This window comes from Brachyhypopomus gauderio, chromosome 5 (genome assembly GCF_052324685.1).
Source record: "Brachyhypopomus gauderio isolate BG-103 chromosome 5, BGAUD_0.2, whole genome shotgun sequence".
In the NCBI taxonomy this organism is placed as follows: Eukaryota; Metazoa; Chordata; class Actinopteri; order Gymnotiformes; family Hypopomidae; genus Brachyhypopomus; species Brachyhypopomus gauderio.
The window spans coordinates 27,350,681-27,362,387 of record NC_135215.1 but is presented as its reverse complement, the minus strand read 5'-3'; the positions used below and the strand labels follow the sequence as shown (position 1 = coordinate 27,362,387).

The 11,707-nt window shown below is 46.7% G+C and overlaps 2 protein-coding genes across 2 annotated transcripts; one reads left to right on the top strand and one right to left on the bottom strand.

Moving 5' to 3' along the window:
- Positions 1-1,152: 1,152 nt before the first annotated feature.
- pmpcb (peptidase, mitochondrial processing subunit beta) lies at positions 1,153-4,892 on the top strand. Its single transcript, XM_077006821.1, has 13 exons — positions 1,153-1,288; positions 1,619-1,744; positions 1,827-1,913; positions 2,528-2,657; positions 2,744-2,942; positions 3,058-3,137; positions 3,238-3,350; positions 3,475-3,618; positions 3,735-3,895; positions 4,134-4,219; positions 4,292-4,380; positions 4,459-4,534; positions 4,753-4,892. The coding sequence occupies exons 1-13, from the start codon at positions 1,208-1,210 to the stop codon at positions 4,824-4,826; spliced, it is 1,446 nt and encodes a 481-aa protein (XP_076862936.1). The 5' UTR covers positions 1,153-1,207; the 3' UTR covers positions 4,827-4,892.
- On the bottom strand, positions 4,849-10,774 carry dnajc2 (DnaJ (Hsp40) homolog, subfamily C, member 2). The gene is made up of 17 exons (XM_077006820.1): positions 10,562-10,774; positions 9,906-10,096; positions 9,532-9,607; positions 9,249-9,347; positions 8,951-9,092; positions 8,787-8,867; positions 8,410-8,475; positions 8,221-8,312; positions 7,997-8,118; positions 6,562-6,711; positions 6,378-6,466; positions 6,187-6,256; positions 5,853-6,031; positions 5,678-5,778; positions 5,473-5,583; positions 5,157-5,311; positions 4,849-5,004 (listed from the first exon to the last, which is right to left on the bottom strand). Exons 1-17 carry the CDS (start codon positions 10,614-10,616, stop codon positions 4,936-4,938), a joined length of 1,848 nt encoding a protein of 615 aa, XP_076862935.1. The 5' UTR covers positions 10,617-10,774; the 3' UTR covers positions 4,849-4,935.
- Between the last annotated feature and the right edge of the window lie 933 nt (positions 10,775-11,707).

The window sequence follows — 11,707 nt, the reverse complement described above, 5'->3', positions numbered from 1 at the left end:
CTATTGGCCCCTGAATGCGATTCCTTAATGTTTTAGAAAAATTCAGTTTTAGAAGCAATTTTCATATTCTGAAATCCCTAATTGTAACCATTTAGGAGTTTTCAGTTTATAATTTTTTTGTTCTGATATTTCAATAAATATACAAAGTTACTGTGTCATACTGCTAGTTTTTGAAAACCAAATTGCTGATGGTGTCCCAGATTTCAGCCTCTCTTCTGAGAGAATGCAACATGACCGTTGTGGTATAGTTGCAAAATTAACTGTCGATGTAAGTGGGTGTAGAGTGTGGCAAAACCCACAGCTGTTTTATGGCACCGCTTCTGTTTGCTACCTGCAACATTGCCCCACTTCCACTTTGCTTTCTGACCCAGTGAAGACCAACACGGCTGCACTTAGGGACTTTGGACATTCAAAAAAGATTACATTGGGCCCCACCACCTGATAATCTAGCCAGTATTGTAGGACCCCTGTCAGTCAAAGGCTGTTAGAATGATCCTACCTCCCCCATATGCCTCCTCTGAATGCCCGTTATTGTTACAGAACGAGACAGTTTTGCAACAGCTTGACTGTGAAACACAACCTCCATCTGATGGGTAACATTTGAACCTTTTTTGCCTCCCAAATGTAACTAGATGGACCTAATAGTGTGATTTATGCTGGATTTAAATTTGTTCTTACAATTGTTATGCAGTTTTGAAGTGACAGGGAACTTTACATTTTCCATTCAGTATTTTACTTATTCGTAAACTAGGCTGCTATTATACTTAAAAATGTATGCACAAACTTGTTTCTAAAATGCACAAGATTTTGCCTGTAATAAGATAAGGGGAATATCTCTCTCCAGTGTCTAGCAAAACCCGGCCAACACATCATCGGTTCCGTACTATACACATTAATGTGAGTTTACTGGAAAAAAATTTGAGTGATAGAGAAATTCTGAAAGCACCTGTATTGAGCTAACATAAAAGTTCTTTGTAGGAAGCAAAATCATTGTTTACCAGTGTGGTATGTCCATGAATTCAAATTCAGAACAAGGTTGTGAATAATATTTGAATACATTGTCATGGTATGATTTCCAAATGTATGTATATAAAAGTGCGTTTATATTATGGGACGATTAAGCGTGACGTATTAGCGCTGTAGAACGGATGACGCAACTCGTATCTGCGCAGTTATGACGGCCAGGTGACGTCAGGACGTCGTAAACATGGCGGCGATCATAAGACGTTTCGGTGTGGCTGGAGAGCACTTCGCAAAGAATATATTGAAAACAAACGCAGTACGAAAGGTAGAAACAATAATACATGTATCGGTAGTGAAGCTAGCAAATACAGCAGTGATCATACAGTTCTCAGTAAAGACGCTGTCTGTAATTAGCTGGCTAGGTACTGTAGAACCGGAGCCAGTTTACGGCTGGTTAACCGGTAACCGGATGCATATTTGCGCTAGTTATCTATTTAAACTAGATTCAAAGTTTATGTGCCCATCGTCTCATGAATTATGACAGGACAATTATGCGACACTCAGCTTACGTTGTTTTTTAAACGTTTGTTTTGTCAGTCGTAACGCCATTTAGCTGGCTGGTCAAGTCGTCTAACATCTGACTAACACTTTGCAGTCGGTTCGGCAGCGGTCCACAGCAGCCGCACCCGCAGTGGCGCTAAACGTCCCGGAGACGAAGGTCACCACACTCGCAAATGGACTCAGAGTGGCGTCTGAAGACTCGGGATTGCCCACATGCACGGTGCGCGCAAAGATTACCACAGACTGCCGTATTTCTACTTTACAAATGACATCATTAACGTATTACACTGACATTCTTACAGGTTGGCCTGTGGATAGATGCTGGGAGTCGGTATGAGAATGAGAGGAATAACGGAACAGCCCATTTCCTCGAACACATGGCCTTTAAGGTAATGACACCAGTAAGCAAAATAATTTTGGCTGGCTTATATAACATCAGAATGCCTTAGAGATGTGATGCTAGTATTTTGTAATGAAATACCACAAGAATAATGCATAAGAAGCTCAAATGGCCCTCCCAACAGTAACATCTCCAGTTCTTGACAAACTGTTTTGCTGAGACTACGTTATCACAGACGTTCATAGAGTGACACCTTCGCTGGCATGGATGCATGCCAGCTTCTTCCAATGGCTTTAGTGTACACAACAAATACTCCAAATGACTGCAGACATATATGTTATATATGTAGGCAGATTATGACAATAAGCAGAAACAAAAAAATCTCTAAACCTCATTAATTGCCACAAACATCACCTGCCAGCACTTGTTTTCTGTATTTTAAATAACACCATAACTACCTGCACATTTTCCCAGATGCCTTGTTGACAGTCTACAGGTGTGTGTGCTCACCTGTTTACCTGTTGACATGACAACAAATTCTGTGATTGAAAGGTCTTCTGGGAAAATTAGCAGTTACCTCTGCAGAAATATGTGTTGAGGAGAGCAGGCATGTTGGTCCCACGCTGAGCTCCAAATCCACGCTGCTGTGTGTACTGGTTACAGGGCACAAAGAAGCGTTCTCAACTAGACCTGGAGCTCGAGATAGAGAACATGGGAGCCCATCTAAATGCCTATACGTCCAGAGAGCAGACCGTATACTACGCCAAAGCCTTCTCCAAAGACCTCCCCAGAGGTAGGCTAACCACACACCGACTCTGCCACTGATGTAGTAGCAGCTGTCTGACCTATGGGATTTACCGTTCGTGTCTTGCTCTCCAGCTGTGGAGATTCTGGCTGACATAATCCAGAATAGCACGCTGGGGGAGGCGGAGATTGAGCGGGAGCGTGGCGTCATCCTACGAGAGATGCAGGAAGTGGAGACTAACCTACAGGAAGTTGTCTTTGACTACCTGCACGCAACTGCGTACCAGGATACTGCTCTAGGAAGAACCATACTTGGACCTGCAGAGAACATCAAGTACGTTAGTTTTTGCATGGCTGTGGGATGGATGATATTACTAAGTAGTCTTAAGCTTTCTAACTATGTTAATGTTTTGATATGTGTGGTAAACGTATGACGGGCTTGTTGACAGAACTATAAACAGAGGAGACCTGTTGGAGTACATTACAACGCACTACAAGGGGCCAAGGATTGTGCTTGCTGCAGCTGGAGGTAATTTCTTAAAGCAGATGTAGACTAAATGTCTGTATGGGCACCAGTCATACTCGCCTGTCTTTTTGTGTGTGTACTTGAGTGTTCATTTTGATTTCAGGTGTGTCTCACGCTGAACTAATTGATTTGGCTAAATATCACTTTGGAAAGCTGCCAGCCAGATACAAGGGTGAGGCACCAGCATTGCCTTCCTGTAGATTCACTGGAAGTGAGGTAAACAAACAAACAGTTTCTGTGAGTAGGAATGCTTACTAACAAACATGCTGGCTGGCTGTGGTTTTTCTCACGCAGAGGAGAAACTGTGACACTCTCCTGGTTTGTTTTTGCCCGTTAACAGATCCGAGTCAGGGACAGCAAGATGCCACTGGCCCACATAGTTTTGGCCGTGGAGGCCGTCGGCTGGTCCCACCCCGACACCATCCCGCTCATGGTGGCCAACACGCTCATCGGGAACTGGGACCGTTCCTTCGGGGGCGCCGTGGTACGTCCCTCTGCCCTCCCCCACAGTTTGCTTGGGGCTCCATCCCCCCCCCCCCCCCCCCCCCCCCCCCCGGTGTAGAGTTCTCAGGCAGCCCTCTCACTCTTGCCGTCCCTCAGAACCTGTCGAGTCGGCTGGCCCAGGAGGCGTGTCAGGGGAGCCTGTGCCATAGCTTCCAGTCCTTCAACACGTGCTACACAGACACGGGCCTGTGGGGGCTGTACGCCGTGTGTGAGCCAGGCACCGTGGGGGAGATGACGGACTTCACGCAGCGCGAGTGGTGAGTGGGGGCCGTGCGAGAACACGTCTCTGTCACGGCTGTCGCCGAGGCAACCGATGTGGTGTCAGGCGCTTTACAAAAAAAAAAAAACTTGAGAGGTTGGGAATTTATTTATTTCGACGTGCGTGCAATTAGTACAAACCGAGACTCCAGCGTAATCCGAGTTAACGAGTTAACGATTTCACTGAGGTTGTAATGAGAGCATTAATGACTCGGGAGTAAAACTGTGTTGTTGCAGGATGTCGCTGTGCACCAGTGTGACGGAGAGCGAGGTTGCAAGAGCGAAGAACCTCCTGAAGACCAACATGCTGCTCCACCTGGACGGTGAGCCTCTAGCCGCACTCGCCCGCACCCGCCGTACGAGCGTGCAGCACCTCACGTGTCCTCTGTCCGCAGGGTCCACGCCCATCTGTGAGGACATTGGCAGGCAGATGCTGTGCTACGGCCGCAGGCTCCCCCTGCACGAGCTGGAGGCCAGGATAGACGTAAGTGACCGTTTGGCGCACGCAGCCGCCCATCAGCTTCAGGGTGTAAAGACGTCTGATCTTCTCCTGCTTCTCTAGGCCGTAGATGCAAACACCATCAAGGAGGTGTGTACAAAATACATCTACAACAAAGCTCCAGCAATAGCAGCCGTTGGTAAGTACTGCCTGGTTCTCTCTCCATTTAACAAACCGCACTGCTATGAAGCAAAAATTAAGTGTCCTGTAGTAGTAGTTTATACTGGATAGTGCTTCTAAATTTATTGTCTTAAAGGCAAAAACATGATCTTTATGTCCCGACAGCCTGGACCAGCTAAGAGTTTCATAATATTCAGTTATGTTGTTTGAGAACCACGTCGTAATAATGTGTTCCAGGGCCTATTGACCAGCTCCCAGACTACAACCGCATCCAGAGCGCCATGTGCTGGTTAAGAAGCCGAGAGGAGTGAGGGTCTTCACACCGCCTGGACATTGTCTTTACATTTTATTATAAAATAAAGAACAAACACAATAACATTAAAAGAACATCGGGCTGTGCGTCGTCTGTTCTTCACCCCGTCATTTTTTAGTTTTGGTAGAGACTTGCTCCTGGGCGGCTTTCTTAGCCTTGATCATCTCCGCCAGCTCCTATGTTGGGTGGGGAAAGAGACGTAGTCATTTACACCCGTCCACAGCATTCCGCCACGCCGATAATGGCGCGTCCGACTGACCAGGAGCCTGGCCAGCCTCTTTCCCGCCTCCCTCCTGCTCATTGGACCAAAGTGGAGTAGTGCGCTTACTTTGTATCTTTTCATGCAGTCCTTCTTGGTGCGTCCGGGCACGGCGGCTGCGATCTTGTCCCACCTCTCGGGAGTGTTAACGGGGTACGTCTTCAGCGCCTGCTCCAAGAGCTTCTGCTCCTCCGTCGTCCAGGGGTTAGAGTCGCTGCCGGAGCCTGATGGAAGAGGGCAAATAAGAGGGGGCCCAAATAAGAACGGGGCAAAAGAACGCCCTAGACCATTGAGGCTGATGCAGGTTGGACGTTTACCAAAGAGAAACCTCATGAGGTCCGTAGGAATACGAAGTCTCTGTAGCAGGTACGAGTGAAGGTCTTACCATCAAAGCGCTCTGAAGGCACAGCTTTGTCTGCACATGCTGGGGCAGCAATGTGCTCTTTCTTAAACTTCTCAAAGGCCTTCTTATTAACTTCATCCTTCTGGTGAGGATCTAGAAACAGGAAAGGGGGGGGGGGTGCCGTGATTTAAACCACTTTGCTGCTTTTCAACCACCTCCACGTTGAGCCACACGGATCAGCACTCACCCAGTTTCTGTAGCGTCTTCGCTTTATTAATGACGTCTTTGGCGGTTCTCTTGACGCCGCTGCCTGAATGCAAGTTCATGTAGTTGGCGATCACCTCCCACCTGCGGACGGAGAGCACAGGTCAGGATCTGGGGGGGCGCGGGGGGGTTGGTGCGGTCCCGGGCATCTGGCCCACCTGGCGTTGGTCCCGGCGGGGAACAGGTTGACCGCTTTGATGAGCAGCTGCAGCTCCTCCTCGTTCCAGCCCTTGCCCAGGACCGTGCCGGCGCCGACCTGCTCGGAGGCGCGCGCGGCCTGCTGGGCCTTCACCTCGGCCTCCCGCTCCTGCAGCATCTGCGCGTTCACCTCCTGCACCTGCGCACATGTGGCAAACGCTCCACCAGTCACACGGAGGCCTGACCCCGCAGGGCCACGCCCACAGAGACCGGCCGGGGCGGCCAGAGCCTCTCCATCAGGGTGCTTCCCCAAGAGCAGATAAAACACTGGATTGTATTTAAGCTTTAGCTTACCTGCTTTTCTATGGCCGTTTTACTCTCCTCCTTATTGCCCGAAGCCAAAATCTCATTTAAATTCTGTAAGCTAGACAAGAAAAATAGCAATAATAGCACAAAATGTTAGCTTAAGCAAAATGCCCCCCCCTCTCCCCAAAAAGCAAAGAGAATATGAAACAGAAATCTAACACGCCCAAAGTTCCCAGTACCTGAGGAGTTCTAACCGATCACACAGCTTCTCAATGTTCTCCATCATCTTCACACACTCAGCCTCATCATCCACAAAGTAGTTGGAGTTCTGAAAGCAAACATCAAGAGGAGTCACAAACCAGACTGGCCACAAACCACAGCTCTGGCCTAGACTCCGGCGGCAGACCCAAGCTGCACCCCTACCTTGCATGTCGTCCTGAGTTTCTGTCTCTCCTTCTTGATGGCTTTCTTCTGCGCCTCCTTCTCTTTCTTGGCCTGCTGGGCCACTTGCTTGGCCTGCTCCTCCTCCTTCTCTCTGGCCATGCGCGCTGCCTCCAGTTCCGCCTGCCGAGCCTGCAGGACAGCACAGTGTACCGTCTTCACTCAGTCGCTCTACAGGACAAAACCCCCAGGACACCTGCCTTCACTCAGTCGCTCTACAGGACAAACCCTCGGGACTCCTGCCTTCACTCAGTCGCTCTACAGGACAAACTCTCGGGACATCTGCCTTCACTCAGTCGCTCTACAGGACAAACCCTCGGGACATCTGCCTTCACTCAGTCACTCTACAGGACAAACCCTCGGGACATCTGCCTTCACTCAGTCGCTCTACAGGACAAACCCTCGGGACATCTGCCTTCACTCAGTCGCTCTACAGGACAAACCCCCGGGACACCTGCCTTCACTCAGTCGCTCTACAGGACAAACCCCCAGGACACCTGCCTTCACTCAGTCGCTCTACAGGACAAACCCCCAGGACACCTGCCTTCACTCAGTCGCTCTACAGGACAAACCCCCAGGACATCTGCCTTCACTCAGTCGCTCTACAGGACAAACTCTCAGGACATCTGCCTTCACTCAGTCGCTCTACAGGACAAACTCTCAGGACATCTGCCTTCACTCAGTTGCTCTACAGGACAAACTCTCAGGACATCTGCCTTCACTCAGTCGCTCTACAGGACAAACTCTCAGGACATCTGCCTTCACTCAGTCGCTCTACAGGACAAACTCTCAGGACATCTGCCTTCACTCAGTCGCTCTACAGGACAAACCCCCAGGACATCTGCCTTCACTCAGTCGCTCTACAGGACAAACCCCCAGGACACCTGCCTTCACTCAGTCGCTTTACAGGACAAACCCCCTGGACACCTGCCTTCACTCAGTCGCTCTACAGGACAAACCCCCAGGACATCTGCCTTCACTCAGTCGCTCTACAGGACAAACTCTCAGGACATCTGCCTTCACTCAGTCGCTCTACAGGACAAACTCTCAGGACATCTGCCTTCACTCAGTCGCTCTACAGGACATCTGCCTTCACTCAGTCGCTCTACAGGACAAACCCTCGGGACACCTGCCTTCACTCAGTCGCTCTACAGGACAAAAACCCCAGGACACCTGCCTTTACTCATTCGCTCTACAGGACAAAACTCCCGGGACACCTGCCTTTACTGAGTCCCTCTACAGGACAATCAACCGGGACCACCTCCATACAATAAACACTTAAATTCTGTAGTTTGATCCAATTATCGATCATTCCAAACAAACTGTATTCTTCCACATTTCCAGAGTTCATGCACAATGCTTAAAGCAGCCTAAATCTCCAGCATGCCTGTGTGCCATGGGTCCAGGTGGCACTCACCCGCTGTTTTTCCTCTTGCTCCTTCTTCTTGGCCTCTGCTTTAGCCTTCTTCTCCGATTCCTTCCTGGCCTTCTCATCATCTTTAAACTTCTTTATCCTGGGGTCACAGCCATAGGCCGTATCTGCAACGTCAGAGTCAGACTGCAGTGAGTAAACGCCCCCCGAAGGTGCTGCCCACTAACCCTTTCAGAGCTGACCGACGGCCCTGTCTTCTCAGGTCGTACCCACGAGGGTTCGGATCCTGTTCATTTCCTCCTTCTTCCTTTGGGCTCGAGATGCCCGGTTCTGTTTCTCAATCCATCTCCTCTCATCTCGACTAGTGAAGAACACACAGCGATGGAGATAAGTGGAGACATGTATTTAATACAGCGCACAATGTGTGTGGGACACAATGTTTTTTGGTTTTTTATTACCATTCTGCTTTTTCTTTCTCCTCTTCATCCAAGTATGAAAATTCTCTCCATGAATCAAAGTTATACCTTGAAAATGAGAAATTATTAAGAATTATTACCACAACTTCACCACTGTTTGGTGGTGTTAATGGAAACTGAATAATGTAAAACACTACAACGACCTGTTAAACGCCTACATAGCTTTAGGAAAAGACTATGCGAAATCCCTGCTTTCACTGCACCCCCTGCTCCCCATCTACTGATCATCAGACACCATTCAATCAAAACCACCTACTACTTTGCTTACACTACTTCTGTACGACTGGCCGGTTAACACTAGGATTAACAGAAATATTTAAGAGTACATTTCTTGCCGTCAGTTGTGGCTTTGAACTCACCAAAAAGAATAGAAATGATCCACTTCTTCAAACGAGGACTCCGGTGATCCGAGGTGGGGGACGTGTTTTTTAATGGACCACCTGTCACACATTCAGGCAACAGAATTAGTCCTGCTCATTTCCTGTCTGCTCTCAGCACAGGAAGGAAAGAGGAAGAGGCCTACCTGGCATTTCGCATAAACGCAGGAGCAAACACTTCAAAGAAGTTCTCTTTGCCTTCCGCCTTGGAGGGAACCGTATTATCGAAGGTGGGGTCCACACTATCAAACGCTCTTCGCTTCACCGGGTCTGACAGAATCTCTATTGCTGGAACATGTAACAGGATACACTCAGTAACTCATATAGGGTCTGCAGGAAACGTAACTGTTTCAGCGGATAATGTAACGTTATTTCCGATGCTTTGGCTGATTTGGTAACATCTCCAGTAATTGCACCAGTGGAACAGCAGGGCTTGATCCTGACCTTTCGTGATGCAGGTGAAGTAATCATTGTCTCCTTTTACAATCTGTTCGCCTGCTGCTCTTCTCTTGTCTGGGTGATGTTTGAGCACCATGGCTTTATCTGCGGAGACGCAATGTTAGTGCCTCACAAGAGTATTACTGTAGCAAACATTTCTGTGCGTGTAAAAACACTGGCATTAAACTCTCTATTGGTCAGGCCCTGCCTCGTGAACCACAAGGTAAATGTTACAGTACATGTGGTTAAGGTTGGACATGCTCAGAATGAAGAGTAGGAGAACACTTACGAGCAGCTTTGATCTGTTTCTGGGTTGCTTTGTACCTCATATGTGCTAAACCCAGTACAGCATAGTGATCTTGGTTCTGTGAGGAAGTATATAAGGGAGTATATGTAAGAGTATGTAACCCAAATCACACAGGGTGTCCTGAGTAAAAGCAAAGATCTGTGAGATGAATGAAGGTGTCTCTTTTTAGAAAATACCCATATCAAGGTATTCTCAATTCACAACCACCATATTCTCTTAAGTAAAGCTACCAACAATACTTGCTGGGGAATTTACCACACATCACAATCACTCGCTGTGGAAGGAAAATTGCATTCACACAATCCAGACATTTACTAAAGATGCAGAAACTCCTTAAAACGACATCTGACAGGCACCTTCCAGTCTTTGGGATCCAGTGTTTTCAACATGGGATAGTCCTCTAACTGCAATTCCTCATCCTCTTCTTCCTCTGACAACTCCTCTTCCTCCTCAAGCTCCTGGAATGAGGCGGAGACATTCCGAATCCTACGCTTGAGAAAGGCCTCAAACCAGCGACCTACGGGTTCCACCTGCACCTGCTCCGATACTGAAAGATGAAAGAAAAATTATTATTAAAGCAATGTCACTGTATTATTAACTTAATACATTTTTGCATGGTCCAAACCTTAAGAGGCAAAAAAAAAACGAACTATGGAGCAAACTATGCAAACCATAGGCTCAGGATTATAAGACAATTATTCCCATTAGCTCTATTTGTCTATATATAGTAGAGTTTGTACGAGGCTGAGGCAGCTAGGGCAGCTACTGCTTTGATGGCCCTTAACGTCGCTGGTCTCTCTGGCACCACTGGCGCCATACAGACAGGATTACTAGAGTTAATATTGTAAATCACAAATGAGCGAACCGATGTTAAATATACTGTTCGTGTTCTTGAGTGTAAAACCATTAAATTCGCTTTAACGTTCACACTTTGGTACAATATTCAGAGCAAAGCTAGCTAGCTAACTGGCTAATATGTGTCAGTCTCAGCAATTTTCATAATTTCACTTACCGGCTATAGTGTTACATACGACTGTAACTTGCCCTTCCAATGCCTCTTTTAGCATTTTTGTATCTTCAGAAATACGATCATTCACACGTCAACATATGAGATGTCAGTTATATCAGATTTGTGGCGTTGTTGTGCCGGGAAATGTAAGCGTCCCACATGGGCCTGCCGCACACACAAGTGCCTTGCTGGGTAATCGGGGTTCTACGCCGTTTTCCTTCCGTAATATCGCATAACCGTTAGTTAGTTCCGCAAAGAAAATGCAGATACCTACAACATTTTAATTATTTAACTGTTTACTACCTCTATTATTATTATTATTGCCCAACTATCGACATGTTAACAGAACAGTAAGCATATATATGAGTAAATAAAAAGGACATAAATATGCTGTGTTGTCCATTCCAGATGGTCAAACAAATAAAAATATGCATAGTAACAGGAAAGTAAACAAATGGATACAGATAATTTAATATCAACATTTTGGTATTCAAATAACTGTACAATACAATATATAATCATGTTTGGATAAGAGCAGGAACCTAGGCCTTCCTGGGACATGGTGAATGTTTCCGTACCTTTGATTAAAGAATTAAAGTTGGACCATTATAGGCAACTGCTGTTTGTTTCTCATTAGTGCACAGAGGCACATGAAAGTGTAAAACCTTGAGGTTCTGTATCCTGGGTACAGTTCCACACTAAGATTAATAAAACCTGCGCCACGAATTAAGAGTCACAGGTTGTAAAACTGCTCAGTGAAACTTGTAACAGGTATTGGGCAATTATCCATTAAATCCATTCTATAAAGTTCTCTTACAGCATAATGAAACGGTACGAAACAAGTTCATTCAGAGCCTTTAATTCACTTATTCAAGTTCTTCCCTTTTTAATGAAAGATCTTTTGAAATGCAATACAATATGCATGTAAATTAAAATATTCCTCAATAACATATGTACATAGTAGCATTAAACAAGAACTTGCTATCCAGTATGCATTAATAAACAGAGGAGTGACAGCACAGACACAGCCTGGGCTTTATGACATCCTAATCATATTCACATCAGTATCAGAGCTACTTATCTACACGTAAACCAAAAAGTACAGCACAACCGCATTTACAGGCACCTGCCCAACTCACTCTCTCCGTC